The sequence below is a fragment of the Struthio camelus genome, chromosome 4 (assembly GCF_040807025.1).
Source record: "Struthio camelus isolate bStrCam1 chromosome 4, bStrCam1.hap1, whole genome shotgun sequence".
NCBI classification, from domain to species: Eukaryota; Metazoa; Chordata; class Aves; order Struthioniformes; family Struthionidae; genus Struthio; species Struthio camelus.
Genome location: NC_090945.1, coordinates 77,232,395 through 77,254,354, shown reverse-complemented (window position 1 = coordinate 77,254,354; position 21,960 = coordinate 77,232,395). Strand labels below are relative to the sequence as shown.

Sequence of the window (21,960 nt, the reverse complement as noted above, 5' to 3'; positions counted from 1 at the left end):
TTCCTCTGGGGTGTTGGACCCAGTCTTCAAAATTCGGAATGAACTGCAATCAAGCTGAGTCGTAACTATTTCCTTCTCCATGTTCTCCCCAGCTCTCAAAATGAAAGGACTGAGAAATAGAGCAATCTTAGTAGTTCAGCTGTGGAATTCAGAAATAGCCTCATTCTTGCTACTTTAGGACCTAATGCGTGAAGTCATTTTATAAGCAATGTTTCAAGGAATGTAAAAGAATGAATCTTTTGGGAAAAATATCAATTTATTACTTTTTTTATATAGGTTATTGATTTTACAGCGATGGGAGGTCTTGCAACAGAATACACAGAATAAAATCAAAGATACTACATTCCTCATGACATGGTGCACGGAAACCTAAGGTGATCCAACACACAGCCGGTAAAGGTCCCACACGACTTGTTAGCTTTCTGTTACAAAAGTAGCTGTACTGCTGTTGGAGCCAACTTAGCTTTGAAGCAATGCAGCTGCATTCACTCTGTGCTGCCTCAGCTAGTCTGTGGCACAGATAATCCACAACCTAGTTAATCCACACACAGGTAAGTGAGAGCTGGCAGCGCACGTACGCTCATCACACTTTGCAGAAACACAGCTACATGAACGATCCCTATGAGTCACTCATTTATGGATTTGTTACTGCATTTGTCTCCAAGATGATGAGGGCAAGTGAAGAAGGCTGAGTCTTAAATAAGCTACCAAAACACATTTACAAAATCAGAGGTTTCACCTGGGTATCAGAGGTTTCACCTGTGTTAGTAACAGAATCAGAAAGAAACCCCTCTAATGTCAGGAGCTGCACTTTCCAGAGTCACGCAGATGAACGTGAGGCATCTTAATACAGTGTGAACGACCAGATACTACGTCCTTTCACGTGGAGCTGCAGTATAACTAGGCCCAGGTTTACTGAGGAAGACCACGGGATGTTAGCATGCTGTGCAAGCTCCAGCAGCAGGTAACGCCGTCACTGCCACCTGGGACTCGGCTCCGTACGCCAATCCAGCCGGCAGCCTGCTGGCGGCCTGGGGTCCAGCTTCAGCGCCCGTCCGGCTGGGTAATCGGATCGGTCGCAGACAGCACAGGGAGAGATGGTGTAGTTATTTAAATGAAACCAAAGACGCGTACGGGCTGCTGCGCCGGAATTGCAAACACCTCGTCGAGGAGCGTTCAGCCGGCGGCGAGGAGAGGGCAAGAAGTGCCAACGCACAACGCCGCCAACACGCAGCCAGGCAGGGGGCTATTTAAATCGACGAAAGGCCAAGCGGTCCTCGTGCTTGGAAAAATAACTTTCGATAGGGAGGCAGAGGCACAGAGATACCATCATAAGCGTTTATAACGAGTTAACGCAGAGTGAGGTGCGCACTAAGCGCATCTAAGGCAACAGGTGGCTCGCTCCCAAGTTCATGCTTCTGATGCGCTTCTGTCGGTCCGTTCAGAAGCACAGCTGGGTGACTGCCATTTTGTGGGGGGAAAAACACCCAAACCCCCGACTCGTACTGCCTTGCTACACCCGCCCAACACGGCACGACCTGCCCTGAACGTCCCGGCAGACGGACAAACACCTGCCTCGGCCCCTTCCCTTCAGAGCCGCACAGACCCCAGCGGCTGGGGAAGGTTTCCGAGGAGCAGCCGCCGCGCCTGGGCAGAAGCCCTGGAGACCCTCGGGGGCCGCGGGCCCGGGCAGCCCCACCGCGAGGGGCCGCGCCGCCCCCGAAACTACAACTCCCAGAACACCCCGGGGCCGGATGAGGGGGCGGGGCCGCCCGCCGCCAGGGCTTCCTTGACTGACGTGCCCCACACCCAGTCCGAGAGCTGCAGCTTACGGTTTCGCCAATGGTAGGAGGGCAGGAGGCGGGCGCTGCCCTACGCAGTTGCCGGGCCGGGCGCCGAGGGTGAGTGTTGCAGGCCGGGGGGCTCCGCTGTGGGGGGGGTGGGAGCCGCGGCCGGGCAGCGGCAACGGCGCCCCCGGGCCTTCCCCGCCGCGCTGAGGGGGCCGCAGGTGAGGGATGGAGGCGGTGGGGGTGGGGGGCACCGGGCCCGCTCCCGGCCGCCGTGGGGGAGGAGCGGGCCGGGCCGGCGCCGAGGGCAGCGGGGGCAGCAGGGGCCGCTTCCCCCGTGCGGGGCCGCGCCAGCGCCTACGGGGCCGGGGTTGGTGGGGGGAGGGAGGCGGCCTGGGCCCGGCGCCGCCGCCTGCCGCCCCCGCGCTCCCCGCGGCCTGTCGTCCCTCCGCTCGTGGCGTCCCTGTCGCCCTCCCCTTCTCCCCCCGGTATCTCGTTGGGTTTGGGGGTTCCCCCCCCCACACACACACCCCCCAGCTTCGCTCCGTCACTCTGAGGGGCTGCGGCCCCGGGGACGGGCCGTGGCGGCCGCCCGCTGCCGCTGGTGACAGCCGGGGGGCGAGCCCGGCTCGGGGACGGGCCTGGGGCCTGGCCGGTGTCCCGGAGCGACCGGCGAGTTGGAGGGGGGGGCGGCTCAGGGGAGCAGGTAGGGTGCGGGGGGGGGGGGTTAGGCCACCCCCCCGTTGGGTTACCGCAGAAGCGGAGGTGATGTTTCTCCTCGAGGTCTTGTTCCCTCTACCCCTACGTCTCCACGCCGGGCTCTGCTCCGTTCCCCTTTCTCTGCCCTCCTCCGGGGCTTTGGGCTGTGAGCCATGTCCGCTCTCTGGGATAAACAGCCGCGCGTAAGAGGAGCGAGGAGCGCTTCTGGCCGGCCCTGGCCGTTTGCAGCGTTCCTGACATAGAGCATCTGGCCAGCTGGAGGCTTCGGCTGTGTTCTGTGCTGTGGGTGGTTTTCGTTTGTTTTTGTTAGGCCGCCCGTAAGCGTGTGTCCTATTTGTCTGTAGATGTAGCTGGCCGCTTAGAGCGGGTCGTAAGTAGTAGGTTGTGCCTCTCTCATCTCTAGTCTTTTTATAGTGCCTGTCAGTGAGGTTTTGTAGTATGGGACTGCTTGACCTAATTTGGATAAAACATAATACACTCTGTTTCTGTTTTTACTAAAGTTGGTGAAGAACCTTTTTTTTTTTTTTCCTCATCTCTAATGGTAGAGAAGATGCACGTGATATGGAACTTTTGGAAGAGTAAAATGGCAGATTATTTTTCCTGCCATATGACAACAATGCTAACGCTTTGCCATAGGCATGTGCTTCTTCTGATCACAAAAAAACGCTTCTAGATGCTTAGCCCTTTGATACTGTCTTTCCTGTATTAAAAGTGCAGTGAGACATCTTAAAAGTGCAAATGAGAAGCAAAGTCTTAAAGGCATAGCATGTTGTATTTTCTTGGCTAACGTGGTGTATTTTGTTTTTGACACCTTTGCCTTGTACAGACCAAACGTTTACTCTGAAACTGTTGCTTTATTCAAATGTTTTCTTTAGAATATTTCTAATGCTTAGGATGTTCATGAGGTCAAGTTTGGTCTATATTAGTCAGACACGGTAAAAATGCCTACTTCTTGTTTGGGCTGATTTGCTTCAAACCATAGTGAGCCTGTGGGAGCCCAAGACTTTGTTTTCAGAGTGGTGTAGGAAAAGTTTTAAATGTATTTTTAGTGAGTTAAAAGCTAAATTCTAACATGGTAAATTCAAATTGAATTTGGTGAAAATATTAGCTTGGGGGGAGGGATTAACGACTTAAATCAGGCATAGGGGAATCAATATTCTTTCACTGCTAATGGAGACATTCTTAATTTAGGTGAGTTTACCTGTACTTTTCTCAAGTAGTTACCTGTTGAGAGAGAGAATGGTGGATATAGCACTTAAAATCCCGGTAGGTTAGCTAGAATAAACCTTGAACTTTGCTGTTATAAGGACATAACAGTCATTAGGCCCTTGGGAGGGTTAAGTGATAGGAACAATAACTGTCTGTGGAGAGCTCTGTATGAGAGGAAGGGGAGTGGCTTCTCCTGGTTATATATCATCCCCCAGTGATACAATAAAAATCCTATAAAAGTTAGTAATATTTAGTGGCTTATCAAGTTGATCTGTTAAGGTTTTGCATTTAAAAATCATTGTTTTTTATTTTAAATTTAAAAATCTTAATCTTAGAATTTCTGGATTGGTATCTGAATGCATCTTGCTACAAGTATAATAGATGAGCTACTAACAGCTTCAGCTGGAGTTATTTGATGCTTTTGGGGGGTAGGAGGTGCAATAACTCCGTTCCTGGTATCTGATTCTGAGAATCTTGATGCTGAGTTTCATAGTGACTGCTGGAGGAGGACCATATAGACGTTATTACTGAACTTGGACTATTCAGGACTGTATACAAAATACTGTTAAATTGGGTGGTCCTGGGGTTTTGAGAACCCTCGAGGAATTTTTTTGATAGGTAGATCTCTAAATGTGAGAAATTTGAAACTGCTTTGTTTATCTCTGTTCTTAAACACTGCTAATTTGATCTGCAGTGTTTTAAAGAAGGCAAGTTTTGCTTTATTTTTCCTATCCATTCTTGCAATTCAGAGAAGTGATCTTTGCAGTGGAATTTCCCTAGTAAGCTAAGAGCGTATTTGGAAATATGTAGCCCCACAGAAGAGGTTTGTTTGTTCTTACGAGAAAAGAAGTTGCCGGATCATAAGATTCCTTCCATAACTTTAATAAATTCTAGCAGTTTGGTTTTCTTTGAGTATAATTCTTCTGATTTGGCAGGTTCATCGGTATTAATGCAAGCCGAAGATGATTTTTAAAGTCCTTTTACAATTTTGGGCTTTTCTATAGATATCCATTCTTAACACTTTCTCTTTTGGAAGAAGCTGACAAAGAGGTTAAGATGTGAGCCTTTAGCCCGTGGAAGAGCACAGGAGTGTTAGTGTCTCACGCATGCTATCTGTATTAAGTGCTATGACAACTAATATAAAGAAAGCTTACTGCCAATGTTGGAATGCTGCTCTTTGCCACCTGAGTTCCAGAAGCAGCTCTGTGCTCTGTTACCTTTGAGGTCTGGAGTTAGATGATCTGGGCATGTAGCAGTAATCCTATAAATAATCTGTTCTTCGGCATCTTGGTGAAGAGGTGTGTGAATATTTAACAGAAGTAAGGTGGTTGTAGAGTGATGGATCTTCTATTATGCATCACTTTGGTTTTCTTTTTCGTGATAATTTTCTAATTTAAGATTTCTTTTTTTTTTTTTTTTTTTTTTTTACTGCGATGACTTTTCTTTGGTGCTTGGCCACTTAAGGCCAAAGAAAATCTGTATAATGTCTTGCTTCTGAAGTCATCCTAGGTGTGCTTTCCCTTCCCCGCTGCCCCCAGTATCTTTAACCTTTTTAAAGATGATTTTTCAGCATACCACTACACTGGAATGTGTTTAGCTTTAAATCCAGAAAGCACTGAGTCTTGTGGAACCTTTCTGGGTGTTCTGTACCAAACTTTGTCTAGTGAATGTTTTGCTATCTTTCAGCAGGGTGGATGCATCTGTGCATCAGATTGTTTTGAGAGATTATATTAAAGGAAGCTGGTGTAAAGTTCTTTATAATCATCAGATGCACATACTGACTAACATTGCCCTTTTTTTTTTTTTAATGAGATGAAAGTTTTTTTTTTCCAATTCCACACCTGAGGAGAATCAAGGAAGAAGCCTTTCAGTTTTCTAGATGAAATTAATATTAAACTTATAAAGAATCTAATAGTATAACTTCCTAAGGTAGCTAATATTGCTCAGTTTTGCTCATCTTTCTGCTGTGTGGGGAAAACCGCTTTGCTGAAGTTACTTTTGGTTTCAGTTGTAGCTGTGAAATGCAGACAGTATGTTGTCTTTGAGTGACCTAGTCCAGGCAGAACTGGAGACACTAGAGTTTGAAAAAGCAGATGTGCTACATTTAGAGCTTTTTTGCTTGTTTGTTTTTTGTTCCTTCTTCCACTGTGTTCCTACGTGCCCTCCTCGCTTCACCTGCCTCTTCTCCTTGCGTCCACAAAGCCCCAACGCCAAACCTATGAATAACAATCCTATGGAGAGAGGAACTTCTTTAGCACCTAGGAATTGTGGTCACAGAGCTGTGTATCTGATTTATTTTGTAGGGTTGTTTTGAAGGCAAAATTAGACATGGTCTTGCTTAGAGTTCTTGTTTCCTGTTTCAAAATTTCAGTTAAGTCAATAAAATAGGATCTTCCCAAGAATTTTGGTGTGGCTGGCAGGAAAGCTTTGTGTTCTTCACAGGAGAATTGAAATCTAGATCTTAAGAGCAGTAGAGTGAAGGGTGTAAAGAGAGCACATGTAACTTGTGCCTGGATAGAGAATGCTAAGGAAAAGAAAGGGTCTACGTAGATGAATTTTTTTTACTGAGGAAGCAGGAGACTGAAGGTCAATATCCTGCTCTCTTGAATATAGAGCAAACCGAACCTTAGCCTTGCGTGGTCTACATGAGTGCCTTAGGCTATTTGCTCTCATTTCCTTGCAGACTCTCAAGTAACTTTACACAAAAGTGCAGATTTTTAAAGCACTTTCTATCATATGTAGTGGAAACCTTAAGAATACCGAAGCTGATTAAGTTCGTATTTATGGGATTTTCTAATGCATAACAATCGAAAAATTAGATCCACTCTGACCGGAAACTGCTAGTGAGCTCGCAGATTATTAACAACACTTTTCCTTGATCAATTTTTAATGCTGACCCTGTTAAACTTTCACTTAGATCAACGTGTAACGGGTTGTCCAAGTAAACAAATTGTTGCCTTTCATTTTAGCATTTTTGGAATTCTGTGCCAGTTTAAAAATGAGAAAGTGGAGGGGGGAGAATGAGTGTACTTAAAGTGTACAGTGTAGCTTAAAACTCTGCATGAATGCAGTTCTATCTTTTGGTTTAGTCAAAGTACCAAATTTAGTGTGAATATTCTTCAGGCCTCTTTTGTTTTAATAACCTCACACTTCGATGTTAGATCGCTTACCTTGAGATCCATTAGGAAGCATAGAAAAAGATTAAAAGAAAGAATCAGTAAGGCTTACTTTAACTCAAGGTTATAATTAGTGACCAATGTCATTCCATCCCACTATACAGTCTTGTAATGAGGTCTAATCTTTCTGCTGACACAGTGTCCCTCTTCCCCCTTCCCCTCTCTCTCCCCCCCCCCCCCAATTAAAAAGTAGAGGTGGGAGCAGAGACTCCCAAACCCCTGAGGCTGTATGATGAGGAAACGTCAAAGATCATCCAAGCTTTAGCTGGATGACTTTTAAACTGAGTAGGATATGCAGCTCGTTCAAAGCTAACATTCATGCAAGCTAACATTCATGCAAGTCCTCTTGGCCTCATGTAAGTCCTAAGAGGAGAATTCATTTCTCACTTCAGTACAGAAGATAAAGTTTGGGGGAGACAGAATAAACTCAGCAGTGCTCAGACATACTTGTCCTTGAATTTAGGAAGATTATATACTCTGTTACGGATTTATCTTGTGCTGTTAGCTCATACATTTATGCATCCATGGTGCTCTTGTTATATTTTGCCTGAAGTCCCTGCAACTCTTTTTAGAGAAGACTAGTTTCCAGGTAACTATCAGCTCTGGAAATCTGACGTTATTCTGTTTTGTCTTTGTCTTTGATAACCTGACCATAACCTTCTGAAGCCACAGCCTAAGACTGACTTTGACAGTGACCTTGTAGCATTCTCTTTCTGGGACTGCTGTGGGTATAGTCTTTAAAAACAACATGGTTTACCTAAAGACGAGGGGTTATACAGTGTTCAGGGATTTGGACCTCTTGCATACCCAGAACTGTGACTACAACAGTGAACTAAACCTCCTAGGTTATTGAGGAGTATGGATGACTTGCATAGTCAAGCTGCTTTGTCACGAGTGCAATAGATTATCCTGTGTTACAAAATTGTGTGTATGTGTATATATGTGTGTATGAGTTTATATTCCTAGTTTTCATTGAGATTTGCTTTACCACAGTTCAAGTAACATCTTCCTGGCTCTGCCTTCTTTAAAGCAGTGTGCTGGACTTTGCAGCACAGATGATCAAGATCAAATATGGGAAAACAGTTCTTTTGGTTCTTGTTTGACTTGGTTGTTTTTCGTCATTTCCATGATGCAGAGGACAGTACTGCTTATCTGTTAAGTATAGCGACATCCATACAAACTGTGCCTCTAAGAACTATACTTTTCGTTGCATTAAACGGCATTTGCTGTCTTTCAGCTTGTGCCCATTTCCTCTTGTCCTCTCATTGGATGCTACTGAGAAAAGTCTGACTCTAGCCCCCCCCCTTTTTTTTTTTAACCCCCACCAGGTGTTTATACACACTGATAAGACCCCCCTGAGCCTTCTCTTCTCCAGGCTGAACAGTCCCAGCTCTCTCAGCCTCTTCTCCTGTGTCAGATGCTCCAATCTCTTCATCATCTTAATGGCCCTTTGCTGGACTTGCTCCAGTATGCCCCTGTCTGTCTTGTACTGGGGAGCCCAGCACTGGACACAGCACTACAGGGGTGTCTCACCAGTGCTGAGTGGAGGGGAAGGATTGCCTCCCTTGACCTACTGGCAGTGCGCTTCCTCATGCAGCCCAGGATGCTGTTGGCCTTCCTTGCTGCAAGGGCAATGAAGATAGATGGGGGATGGGTCGTGAAGATAGATGCTGTTCGAAACAGCTACAGGCCAGGAAGGTAGACCAAGGTCAGTGCTTGTGGAATAGGTGAATTTCTGCCTCGTTTCTTGTTTTGTTTGACAGCAGTGGAATAGGTCTTCTGGTTAGGTGCGTCTTCTGGTTACTTTACGTAACTGGTTCTAGAGCTTAGCAGGGCTTCTGTGCTGTCAGATATGTGAAAACGTACCAGAACAGGAGATCCTAGATGATTGCAGACTTCGGGGAGTGGGGGAGAAAGCTGGTGTCAAAAAGGTTGTGGGTGTTCTTGTGGGTGTTTTTTTTTTGTTTTTTTCCTCCTTCCAAGACTGTTAGGTTTGTAACAAAATTTACTGTCCGTAGGCATTGGTGATCGGACCCCTAATTGTGTGTTAAGGCTTATGTTTATTCTTGTATGCACTAAAAAGCAAGTTGTCTGTCTGGCTTGATTTTTTTTTTTAGGCTTTATAACCACTTTTTCTATTAAAGAAGAACTTCTTTTGTATTAATTCAACATTTTGTCCTCTAAATTTGGGGGGGGGGGAAGGGGAGGAAGGCCATCTCCTGCTGTTTCCTAGCTACTCCTTCTGTTGGACACACGATAGTTTTACTGTGAGTAAGCTTAAGACGTGAGCTTCAGTACCAGTCAGCTACTCAGCTAACTGCTAAAGGGCAAGAGATGAAAAGCACATGTAGAGGCAGTTACTAATCTGGTGGATAGGGATGTGCACATTGACAGTTACTACAGAATAAATACTGTAAACTCATTTTCTTTTACTCGGTGGAAACTTGTTAATCGGTCAGTATTTCTAAACTGAAATGTCCATGCTCCACTTGCTTTAGATTCCTTTCAAGCTGTTTAGCTCTCACGTGTTGGAATCTGGAGATGGGTTGGAGAAAAGAGAACTGCTTATCTGTAATTTTTGTTCTCAGAAGATAGCTGCTTATGACACAATCGCCAGTTATTTCTGCCCACACACAAACATCTCCTGAAGAGGGTCAATCAGTTGTTTTTTAAAATGAAACATAATTGGGACACCTCAGTATTTTTCTGATTTACAGTTAAACTGACTTGTTCTGGTGTGTTATTTAGGAAACGGGAAAGAGGCTTCAGACCTGTCTGTAGATGGCTGAGGCTCAACTACTAACTTCTGGGACTTCCCATCTAGCTTTCGACAGAAACTAGTTACTCAGGAGTGGGAATCCATGCGAGTGGGTGTATTTAAGAGAACAAGAATTACAGATAGGTAATCTTCTCTCTTCTTTTCTTATAGGTTTGGAAGAACATCATTCTAAGATACAGAGAAATCTGGACTTTTTAAGTGTACTACCTAAAGAAATATAAGGAATTGAAACTTATAGCTTCCTTGCAGTTAATTTTATGGTATTTGTACCTATTTTTTTTTCTGTAGTTTTAGATCAAGAAACACCATGAGTACAGTAAGTATTGCACTAATCACTGCAAAACTGATTCTTGAACTGTGTAGTTTTTATGGTATTTCTATAAGTCTTTCTCTTTAAGAATTTGTAAGCGTAGTAAGAGTCCGTGTAACTTCATGTTCTGTGCTGCTTAAAATTTTTGATCTCTCTGGGTACTAGCAATATTTCAAAAGTACTTATGTGGGCAAAAACTTCAGTTCAGACTGATTCAAGTGGCTGGCTGGAAGCTAACATCTGATATAATTGTGAGCTAGTCTTCTCATTTGCAAACCATCACAAAATATTTCTCCTTTGTGACCCATTTGTTAAAAGATGATGTGGTGATGTCTTTTCCTTCCTGTGATGAGTAGGAATGACCCCTACCACCATTATATGCATATGACAGCCTCTTACTGAAGTGCTTTGTGTGTCTTTGTCTGCTTCTTTCCCTGCTGCTGCAAAAATAAGGTCCACATTAATATTACTCCTAAAGAAAATTCTAAGGCTTTGTTCTCTCTTAGACTCAAAGAAAGCGCCGTGGAGGAGCAGTTAATTCTAGGCAAACTCAGAAACGAAACAGGCTGATAGCTTCTACCACAGAAATGGCTTCAGAAGCAGAGCCAATAGAACTTGAAGAAAGTGGTAAGCTTTCTTTTGAACCTGGGAAGAAAATAACTCGCTTCTGGAGTGTTGGGGTCTCATTTAACTTGTGTTTGCACCAGTTTCAAAGCCATTTAAAGGGGAAAAAGGGAAACCTACTTATTTTTAAAAGTGTCTAGTGTGGAGTGTGTAAACATGCAGCTTATTGACAACTGTTTAAGTTTGTTACCGAGGTGTCATGCATTCACTGCTAGTGATAGATGAGTTACGTAAGAATGGTACATGAGTGCTGCCCAACAGCTGAACGTCTAGCCTGGTGAGTTGGGAGTTACTGCAGCTGCCGCTACAGATAATGGCAAACTAAGTGAGGGAACTCCCAAGTTTTTAAGAGATAATTAAAAGGTTGTCATTAGTCATGCTCTGTCCCTCAGAGGAAAGGCCCTAGGTAAATAACGTTTTTAAAAAATATATCAGAATTTTTAAAGCATCCTACACCTTCTAGATATTTAAATGATCTGCTGAAGTCTTAGGAAAGACTAGAAGTAGCTGTTGATCTCCAGATAATCATATGACTTTTTCACTTTTTGCTGTGCATTTGACTGTTAGACTGGAGAAGACATAAGACAGGAACATTTACAGCAAAGCATTGCAAAACTATATCTGATATGATTCATCTTTTATAGTGATACGCATTCTCTAAATTGGACAAGTACTCTGTTTCTGTGCACCTCCCACAGGCTATTGACATAAAACAAAAGTGTGTGAGATCAGCTGCTGTTACTCTGTTGAGGAAAGAACTTAAGTGCTGGATACAGTCCTGACGAAAAGAGGAATAGGGCATGGGTTGAATCATACCTCAGCCTGTTATACAGCAGCAGGTCATTTTACTCCTCTGCAAAGTCTGATCTTGATTCTAATATTGTGTTTTTAAGCTGGTGAAGAAGTAGTAGATCTCACATGTGAATCTTCTGATCCTGTAGTAGTTGATCTAACTCACAGTGACTCTGTTGTGGTAAGTAGTGATTGGCACTTATCTAAATAGAGTAGTCATATTAGTTCTGTTTTGTGCTCCCTGAGAACAGAATTTGTCCTTAAAGCCAGATTAAACATTCCAGGTTCAAACTTGACTTGTCAACGCATGAAAGCCAAATGTTAACACAAAAGCTCTCTGGAAGTGCTACTTAACAAACTGTTCATGGGCGCAGCAACATATACGCTTCCTCTTTTCCCAGAGTGTTGTATATCTGCATCTGTCCTTTTTTTGAAAAATGGCTGTTTATACAGTAATTTAGAGTAGAGGTGATAATATGCTTTTTCACTATGCTGACATGATAATAAATGCCTTGTAAGTATAACAGTCTTTGAGGATGTAGGCCCCTTGTTAACTAAATATTGAAGGTACCTGAACTGTACAATGGCAGTGCCCTGATACTGCTTTTGGGGGGGTTGAACAGTGTAGCTATTTGGATTGTAATGCACAGGCTCTTCAGTTTACTTGTTGCTTGTAGCGTTCCCTAATAACTAGGTACTGTCTTTGTTGCTTCTAGTCTAAGGATCAGAGGAGGTCTGGTATGCTTGTCATGGCTCAGTCATGAATGTTTATGAAGAATCATACTGATTGCTAAGCTTGAGAATCTGGAAGACAGCATACTAAGGCATGGAATTCTGTGGAAATGTGTATTTGACCTATATTTGAAGATTGGTGCAGTAAAAGTAAATGGATATGTTGAATGTAGAAGTAAGAATAAAACTTAGAGGCTCAATGCTTGCAAGATCTGGCTTTGGGTCATAGTTTACCAAGATCCGAGTTTTAAAAGCTCAGCCTGTGGATTTGTCTTCTGGCGTATAAATAAGTAGCCCAACTGAAAGGATTAAAACAGGGTACTTTATTAATGCTTTAGACTGAGTTCGTGTTCAACTCTAAATGGACCCATGAATACATCTATTAATATCACTTGCAGGTAGTGAAAGAGAGCATAAGTCGATAATGTCATTTAAAGTTGAAATATTATATGTCAAAGATGTAGGCTATGATTTTAAATAAAAAGTGAAGGAGATACTTGTTAAGTCAGAGACTCATCTGTTAGGAAGTGTTTAGCTGCAACATCCGTGTGAGGTATTCCTGTCACAGCTGTGTTAAGCACAAGTGAGTTGATTGTGTTAGGAACTAGTTCAGTTTTCCACTCCAATAAGTTATTAAAAAAAAAAAAAAATTGTTACCATTTTTAAAAGCTAAATCGGTATTTGATCCGGTCCTCACTGCCATTTATAATCTCAGTGTCTGGATGCTACTTCTGCCATGCACAATTAGAAACAAACAGCAGGAATAGCATTGGAATATCTTATGCTGGAACTGTGCCTGAGGCTTTGTAAATAAAGGCCTCAAACTTTACATGTAATCTGCATTGTCCCAGCTCTAGTTCCACTGAAGACAGTGGTAGTACTTCTGCTTTCTTCAGCAGTTGTTAACCTAATATGAAGTGTCTATGGATGTGACGCCCAACCTTGCCTGTTTGGCAGAGAGAGAGGGAAAGAATGTCCTCTAATCTAAATCACTTCAGAGTGTTGATATTGTGGGGTGGAGGATGTTTAAGATGATTCATAAGTTATCAATTAATAATGAAACAAGATAGGAATTATGGAGTATCACTATATTAATTAAGAATGGTAGTACTAGTAAATTAGCTGTTGCTCAGAAAATAACTGGTTGCCTTCTGGCTCTGCTTATGCTGCTGCAAAGGAGTGAAGTAGAGGTAGCTTGTCTGATGTTTGCATGTAATGCTTGGGGTCCACGGCAAAATCTAATTTTGTTTTTCTTTTTTCTCCCTTCCCATATATATTAATGCAAGATTGTTGAAGGTGAGTTGACACTTTACAATTGATAAGGGAATTTTGTAAACTTTAATTTTTTAATTTTTTTCATAATACTTCTTATAAAGTAAGTTAGCCGATATCCTATTTACCTATGTCTTTTAAATTTTTTGTTTTCCAACAAACTTGAGCGTTGTGGATTGAAACTGGATTTACCAGAAGAAGGAGGACGATGTTAAAGTATCTGGCCAGTACCATAGAAAAATGATCCAATCTGTGTTATGTACTTTATACAAGCTCTGATAGTTCCTATCTGAAATAGAATCTATAAAAGCTGCTCAAAATATATATTTTAATTTTCCGAATATAGGAGTTCTGCAAGCCCCAAGTTGATAATGATATTGATTAGCACTTTTAGCAGTGGAATGTGTGCTTTGAATAAGAAAATGCTGAGAGACTTTATTAGCCTATATTGGAGTGAAGGAACTGAAGAGGAAAGAGAATGAAGTTTTGGTGGGGGGTGGTGGTGTTCTTGAATTCATTAGCGATTGTCGTAATTCCTCAAAAGAGCAAAAGCATGAAGAGAGGTAGCTTCCCTTTGCAGTGGGGATCTATTGACAGCTAGTGAATAGTACTTGCTACATAAGTGTAGCTATATGCAAACTTGTCTCATAGTCTTTGAGATCACGTTTCAGCTGTCTATAGGGTGAATAAGGCAAATGAACAAAGAAGTCCAAGTTTTAAGTCAATATGTAACTGAATGTTCACAATGTCTAGAAATGTTCAGCCCTAATATTTAGGAAACTAATTTGTTTAAGCTTGCTCTTAATCCAGTTGAACATAGCTTAGTCCATTTAAAATGTGAGCAGTTCTGGACTATTTCTAATAATACATTTCAAGGATGTTTCCAGGGCTACTTCTCGTAATATATCTAACTTGACAAAATTAAATTACAGAGAATCAACGACAAAGGAGAAATCTCAGACTAAGAAGCCAGCGGCAGTCTGACAGCTGTGTACTGAGCAGTGATGATGAAGATGAACCAAGAGATAATGATGTGTATGTAACAAATAAAGTGTCTCGAGAACTGGGGCCACTGGAGGATGAAACTGCAAGTTCAAAGTATGTATTCTTTACAACCTAATAAACACTGAATTATTTTTATATATGCAGGACTAACTTATATTGTTATAAGCTGGTTTATCTTTGAAATCCTAACTTATTCTAGTTAGTACCCTCTTTCAATATGCACGGCGTCACGTTCCAAGTTCTGACAAAACGATACTTTTGCTTTTGGAATAAAACGCCAAAGAAGGGGACACAATTTTTGCATACAACCTTCAAGATGAATGTGGGGGTGTGGCAGGAAAGAAGTATTAGTCACAGGCTGTAGTTCGTAATGTATTACACTTACTTTTCACACAAAGTCCTAGCAGTGCTGTTAGAGATGCAAATATTTTCATTAGTGTACATGAGGCTTGGTAACTGAGAAGAGCAGGCTGCATCCTGGCAAACTTATTTACTGCTTTTGTACACATCATGTCAATTAACTGCCTTTTTCTCTCAGAGCAGTAACAGTGCTTCCCAAGGTATATTTGCAAACTGATTGTGGAGGTGATAGTGTTATGGTTTTTGTTTTATTTTGTATCATGGAGCTCTTATGTTTGCATGTGAGATGGGGATCTCGCTGTCTGGACAGCTGCCTGCATAGTGAAGACCGTATTCTGAAGAGAATTCCTGCTGTAAGAGCACTCCCTGATGTTAAGAGAGACACTGTGTATTATTAGACAAATGAAATGAGAGGCATATGTGTGACCAGGGAAGGCAAAGAACACCAGAATAGTGGAATAAACATCTTTAAAGTGTTTAAAAAGATACAAATTCTAATGTAGTCTTTTTGTCTAGCTACCTGACAGCACTGCTCTGTACTTAGACCACCCTGTCCAGACTGTGTTATCATTAAGTGATTATCTCTGGCAATCTGTGAAGTTGAAGCACAATGATTAATAGAAACCGAAGAAGTCGTCTATTTTAACTCTCCAAGGAATGCATTTTCTAAAGAATTCCATAAATGGCTTGATAACAGACTCAAAATTTAGTCAACTGTGGCAGTCAACTTACTGCTGACAGTGAGTGGGGACAGCTATTCTCATCTCTCTGACAATTATATAACTTTGAATCAGGCATTCCCATCAGACCTCGCAGCATGAGGTGCTGGAACTTAGCCAAGTAAGTGTCACTTATGATGCAACTGATCTGCCTGCCGTGGATACCAGGAGTAGAGGATAAGAACTTGGCAGAAGGGATGTGCTGGATAACTTTCAAACCAAAGAGCATTGGTGGGTTTTGTTCCGAATTTCAAGTGGTATAGGCATTGACAAAGACTGCAGTGTAAACATTCCCAGTGTAACAGTGAAGCTTTACACGGGCCAGATTGTTCTGCCTTATCGTACTTTGATGTCTGCTACTTCTAGGTGTTTCACTTAAACAGTGGTTTACTTGCTGTCTGAACTCTCAGGTTTTCTTTCTTTCAGTTACCCTCAAGTGAGGTACTGCTTGGCACAGCAATCTTTTGAGTTAAAACTTATGTTGTGATAAATAATCAAACATTTGTGCAAGCAGTGATGAGCTCTTGCAACATGTATTTTTGTATTGTCTAGAATCTCTACCAGTACCTTTGTTTCTTATAAAATACAGGGAGGCACGTTAAAGTACATCGGTAGACTCTTTCTAACAGAGCACTTGTGCACGTTTTGTGAATGTATCAATAATCTTGAGAAGCAACTCCATACGCTGATCTTTTTATTATCTTTTTAGTGTGCTTCAAGACTTTTGGATTACTAGAAGGCAATGTAGGGAAGAACTTGGATATGGAAATTTTGTTGGTCAGTTCTTATTTAGGAACTGATTTAGGAACTTGCTTATGGCTCCTAAAGTGCCTGTAGTGTTCTAACACAGCACATTTGGTTGATGGACTTGTAGATTTCTTTTTTTTTTTTTTCTTTAAGTAAATAATATTGCTTAGTTAATGTAAAGATTCAGTGCTTTATTGCATGAATCTCAAGCTTTTGTTGAAAGGCCTCCTGCTCTATTTAGGTAAGGGTAGAACAACTCAGTACTGTAGCATTTAACACTGGCAGAAAAAGTACCAATTGCGACAGAGCGTAGTGTTAGACTACAGGGTTAATTTACCCTTGCTCGTGCGGAGGTTGTCACCAGTTGTAATTCATCATTGAGTTGGTGCTACAGCTGCTGCATAAAGAATTTCGGTATTGAAAATGGGGAAATTAGAGTTAAAATTACGTATGTGAAGCTAGGTAGATGTCAATAGTATTTGTTGTTTGACTTCAAATTAAGGAGTAGGGGATGAGGGATAGCTCATGCTTTTTACTCTTATTTAATTAATAATTAAAAGGATGATGCTTAGCGTGGGAGATAACGTGATAAAGCCTAGGCCAGCAGAAGGGGCACAAGAGTTCATGGTAAGGGCCTATGAAACTAGCTTACAACACTCATTTAAAATAGAGATTGTCTGTAAATAAAAGTGGCAGGAAGCTCTTATTCTTTCTGATACCGAGTACTATTTAGCACTCGTAGTATGATGAGTTCCCTTATGTGGAATAACGATGTCTGTTAGTGCCTAGTACATGCAGTGCAGCTGTCTTGGAGGCTGAAGGCAGGAGGGTATGTCTGTGACTCAACCTAGTAACAGCAGCAGACTGTCTTCTCTGAACTGGGAATTAATTTTTGAAGGCTTCCTCATGCAAGTGTGTTCCTCTCTGACCTGCATAGGCTTATATGCTGCAAGAAGTAACCTTCTCTAAGACTAGACTAGTCACAGTATTTTCCAAGATAAGGCATCTTGAGGGCCGCTTCCTCCTACCGTCCCCCGACCTGAAACACACACTGTGTGAAGGGGTGGAACTGGCAGGACTATGCAGAACTCAGTCCAGTTTTGGATATTTATTGGTTAAACTTAGAGTTTGACAGCTAGGATACGGAAGTCACTTATTTGTAACTTAGCTTTGTAACTTAGCTTTGTTGGGGAGCTCTGCAGAATTCTCAACATACTCGGTGTTCCGAATGTATCGAAAAACTCCTTAGGCAAGGGTAAACTGGTGAAAATGCAAACATCAGAAAAGTTATGGTTATATATTAGACTTTCTAAAGTTTAATTTCCAATATAAAATGGAGAAGTCAATTTCTAAGCTTGTGTTTGATTCCGGAGCTAAAACTCAATGCAATTGTTTTTTCTAGTAGAAAACTCATTCTTAGGAGGGGAAAAAAAGAAGCCTTTTTCTGGTCTGCTTGAAAACATTAGATAATGTATCATCCACTATGGCTTGAGAGACACTAAAATGCTTTCAGTACATAAAAGAAACAGACTGCCTGCAAAATATGCTTCATGTTACTGTGCCTTTTTTTAAGGAAGGAGTTCTTGGGTGTGTGTGGCTTATTAGGTTAGGATGCTGCTAAATTAGAATTTGGGATGTTTTAATTTGTCAACCTCTTCACTTTGAGAATGGATAGTTTCGAAAACTATTCTTGTTACAAAAATCACTTGTAATCTGTTGAAGATGACTACTGCTGTACACACACAGTGCTAAAGACTGCTGTTACTTTTAATGATAGAGCGGGGTGATGGATTGCCTCTCTTTCCTATTTTCCCTTTAATGTAATAGTTGAATGAAAAACAAGGAGTTGTTTCCCTTAAGTAAGGGAGACCCTAAATGCTTATTAAATGCAACAAACAGTTAAAGGTATGCGGGGATCTTCAAGTTAACTATGTCATATCTAATCTGGGGAATCGAATGATTACATTACATGCTGTATGTCAGTAGTCCTCAGTGCACTGCGAAACTAATACATATGTGTTCTTTCTTTCTGTCTTCCCTATCACAAGGCCTTCTGGTACTGTTAGTTGTCCGATTTGTATGGATGGCTACTCAGAGGTAAGGATCCACGCGTTGTCATCTCCGCTCATTTGTGGGAAGTGGGTGCACTGTAGACTTGTGTTAGGTTATGTGGGAAAGTACAGACAGCTGTCTCTAAAGTCCGGCCTTGGCTTTAAGGTCTAAGTAGTCTGGAACTCGGTCACTTCTTAGTAGTGTGCAGTGATGGAAACACTTTCCAAGACGGCACTGAAAGATCTTTGGGTTCCTTATTATAGCGGTAGTGTACAATTATAGATACTCCAAGTGCTCTCTGCCTGGTAGCAACAGAGCAGCTAAATTCCCCGTTCCAAATACCTGTTGTGATTTCTTTTCTTCCAGATTGTGCAAAGTGGACGACTTATTGTGTCAACCAAATGCGGCCATGTCTTCTGTAGTCAGTGCCTCCGTGATTCCCTTAGGAATGCCAACTCCTGCCCAACCTGTAGGAAAAAACTCACTCACAGACAATATCATCCAATTTATATATGAGTACTTCTATTTCTCAGGACAGACTCAACTGGATTTTTGGGGAAAATGTCATGTTTTCAGTGCTCTGAAGATTTAAGGAGCAGCAGGTTGTACACACATCCAAATGTAATAAAACTGAGGTTTTTTGAGAATAACTTGTACATATATAAACAGCTTTTTTATGGTCCAAGCTGCTGCTTGTTATGTCACGGGTTATAATGTTAAGTCTATGACTGTCTATAAACTAGACCAGCGGCCTATCTTGGAAATGAAGCAGCTAATCCATTTCCTTCTACTTTTTTAATGCTCGAATAAGAGGGGTCTGAATATTTTGTTATTTCTTACTCTTTAAATTACTCCCACCATCACACGCAGATATGGAATATGTACCTTTCAAAATACAGATGAACACTTTTCATTACACTTTCATTTTTATCCTATACTATGCTCATTACTATATTGCTTTCTGCTAAGCTATCTTTGCCCAAGAGTATAAGTTCTGTAACAATTGAACATTTAATCGTAAATCAATATTAAATTGACAGCCAGGGTAATGCAATAAAATAGCCTGCTGTTAACCAGCAATCAGTTTTTTTTTTTTTTTTTTAAGCAGAAGGCTTGAACATGTAGATGTCTATGAACTCCATGAGATCTAAAGTACCTAGCCAAATTACAGCATGTACAATGTGAAAATATTTCTTTTAATGTTTTAACTGCCAAGAATCCCTGTATCGGAATCAAAATAGTGAGTTTATTTTCTACCATGATGAAATGGTCTCTTGGGTTTACTATTGTTTTGTAGTGCTCTCTCCTTATAACTAAGGAGAAAATAGTCTTCTCTAGGCTTGCTAGTGATGAATAAGCAACGAATTGTGTGCTTTGCTTTTGTCAGCTGAATACCAAACTGCGTAGACAGATCTTTTTACTATATCAGTGTACCCAGCATATGCTTAAAGTTCAGTATGTTCACTTCACTGTTCTCTTCAGTTGCTATACTGACACCTGACTGGTTTTGGCCTGGTGTATAGGATTAATAATAACTATATTACCATAAATTTATAAATTTGAGGTTTAAATGAGGTTTGGTAGTAATGTTGACTTAGAAGCTTTTTGAAAGAGAAGTTGAATCTCCCTTTGCCCTGGGAGTTAAAATGTGCATCTTTAATTAAAAACAAACAAACAAAACCCTGAGACATGTGTCCTAGGTGAGGATTTTACTGCTAAAACAAGGAAGGATTATGCACCGTTACCAGTTACTAGTCCTGCCCCCGGCTGAGTTATAAATGTCTACTTTAAACCTGTTACAGCACAAATCTACAAGCTGATGGGAAGTCCCAGATGGGCTGATGCAAACAGAATTGTAATAAGTAAATGTAGGTGAGATGATTAAAATCGGTATTTTATGGTCCACATATGCGGTAGCAGCATTTATAAAAGTTGAAATTCAGTCTGCAAAACAGCCCAAAACTAAACCGTCGGCCACTTTGAAAGTTTGTTGATTATGAAAGCTGTTAGAAGCCTTTTCTGTGCTCTAATACAACACAACGGTAGGACGCCTTTAGTTAACATTGCTGATATGTGATGTATCTTTGCTAACCTGTCCTAGGGATCTACAAGAAGCCTTTAATTAGTCTTCTAATTAGCTATCTCAATTTCTTGACTGAAGATTGCAACCCAAGAGTAAAATTTCTTATTAGAATCTTTAGGGGTGTTACTGGATGTAGTAATACATGAGGAGTTTTGTTCCACAAAGGCTAGCTGAAGAAATGCAATACCTTCCCTGCCCCAGTTCTGGTTAGCTTGGGTTTAGCGTTGTTAGCAGGAAAATGCAGGCTCTGTGTTCTGGCAATACTGTAACTATTAAAAAGATACAAATGTTTAGTAATTGTGTGCTTCCTGTTGGTAATATAAACTACAGGCAAATGAACAGAGCAATCTTAAGATAGTACAGGGGCAACAAAGGTTGTGATTTATGTCCCAAAAAGCAAATAAGATAACAAAACGTAATGCTATAGATTGCTTAAAACATCAATTGCATGAAGAGAAGCAGCCAAACGAAAAATTGTCTAGATATTTAAGGACCACAGACGCACACTTTCTCCCACCGGCTTAAAAAAGGAAAAAAAGCCCAAAAACTTATGGCCAGTTTTACTTGGGAGGCGACTGTATGGTAGGGAAGAAAAGATTTAAGGGGTTACGTCTGGGGATGAGGTTGAATGATGTGTTCGCACATCTTTCATAGTGTACTAGCTGTAGCCTACAATGACTTTGCACAATTCCCTCCATGTAAATATCACTTTATAGTTTGTGTCTCAATAAATATGTTTTAGAAATCAAAAACTATAAAATATTCAAGAAATTTTTTATAGCTTTGTGTACCCTGTGAATTGCCACAAATTTTGTGCATCTTAAAACAAATTTTAAGCTCTCAATACCACAAGGAAAAAGGTTAACATTGCATTATACTTTTTTTTTTAAAAAAAAAAAAAAAAAAAAGAAACCCCAAAATGTTTGAGTTCCGGTGATGTTTCAGTATAACAGATGACATTGGCAAGAACTGATAGATAATATAAAGATTTTTTCATTATGTAAATGTATGTCTTGTTGTATATAGTTCAATTTTTCCTGTATTTAATTGTATTCATGTTTATATGTCACATCTATGTTGGACTACCGGTAGGCAAACAGTTCTTTTAACAGGTGGAAATAAAACTAATAATTTGATGAATCAGAAGTACTCTTTCTTTTAATCACACTATATTGATTGTGTTGAGGGGAAAAAAATCCTTAATGCAAAAAAGTTGTTAGTTTGTTTGGTCAGTTTATGTGTATGGGCAAGGGGGCAGATATTGCCTCGTACTTAGAGGAGCGGTTACAACATGAGAGGTCCCAGTCCTACTAGAGAAATGGGGGTTAGGGCAAATGCCGATGTGGGCTCGTGAATGGGGGGAAACTGGGAACCAGTGACAGATGGTTTGCTTTAAAGGACTGCAGTGTGTTAAGGTATCCACTGCTGTTTAGTTGTTGACTTTGCTCATGTTCCTGTTGTAGTTTACGTGTACACTTCAACGTACAAGCCATCTTACTGGAGAGGAGGATGAGGAACGTTGAGGAGAGGACTAGGCGTATGGGGGTGTGAATGTCAGGCTGTTTTATTTCTTCACCAACCAAAACAAATGCG

At 41.2% G+C, this 21,960-nt stretch overlaps 1 protein-coding gene across 3 annotated transcripts; it reads left to right on the top strand.

Moving 5' to 3' along the window:
• Positions 1-1,816: 1,816 nt before the first annotated feature.
• Positions 1,817-21,507, top strand: RNF4 (ring finger protein 4). Of its 3 annotated transcripts, none has more exons than XM_068943537.1 (8): positions 1,817-1,901; positions 9,822-9,987; positions 10,488-10,608; positions 11,499-11,578; positions 13,416-13,425; positions 14,334-14,499; positions 18,281-18,329; positions 18,651-21,507. In XM_068943537.1, the coding sequence occupies exons 2-8, from the start codon at positions 9,979-9,981 to the stop codon at positions 18,798-18,800; spliced, it is 585 nt and encodes a 194-aa protein (XP_068799638.1). In that variant the 5' UTR covers positions 1,817-1,901; positions 9,822-9,978; the 3' UTR covers positions 18,801-21,507. The 3 variants fall into 3 exon arrangements, with proteins under 3 accessions (XP_068799638.1, XP_068799639.1, XP_068799640.1); XM_068943538.1 differs by lacking the exon at positions 1,817-1,901 and adding an exon at positions 1,914-2,008; XM_068943539.1 differs by lacking the exon at positions 1,817-1,901 and adding an exon at positions 2,085-2,094.
• Positions 21,508-21,960: the final 453 nt, after the last annotated feature.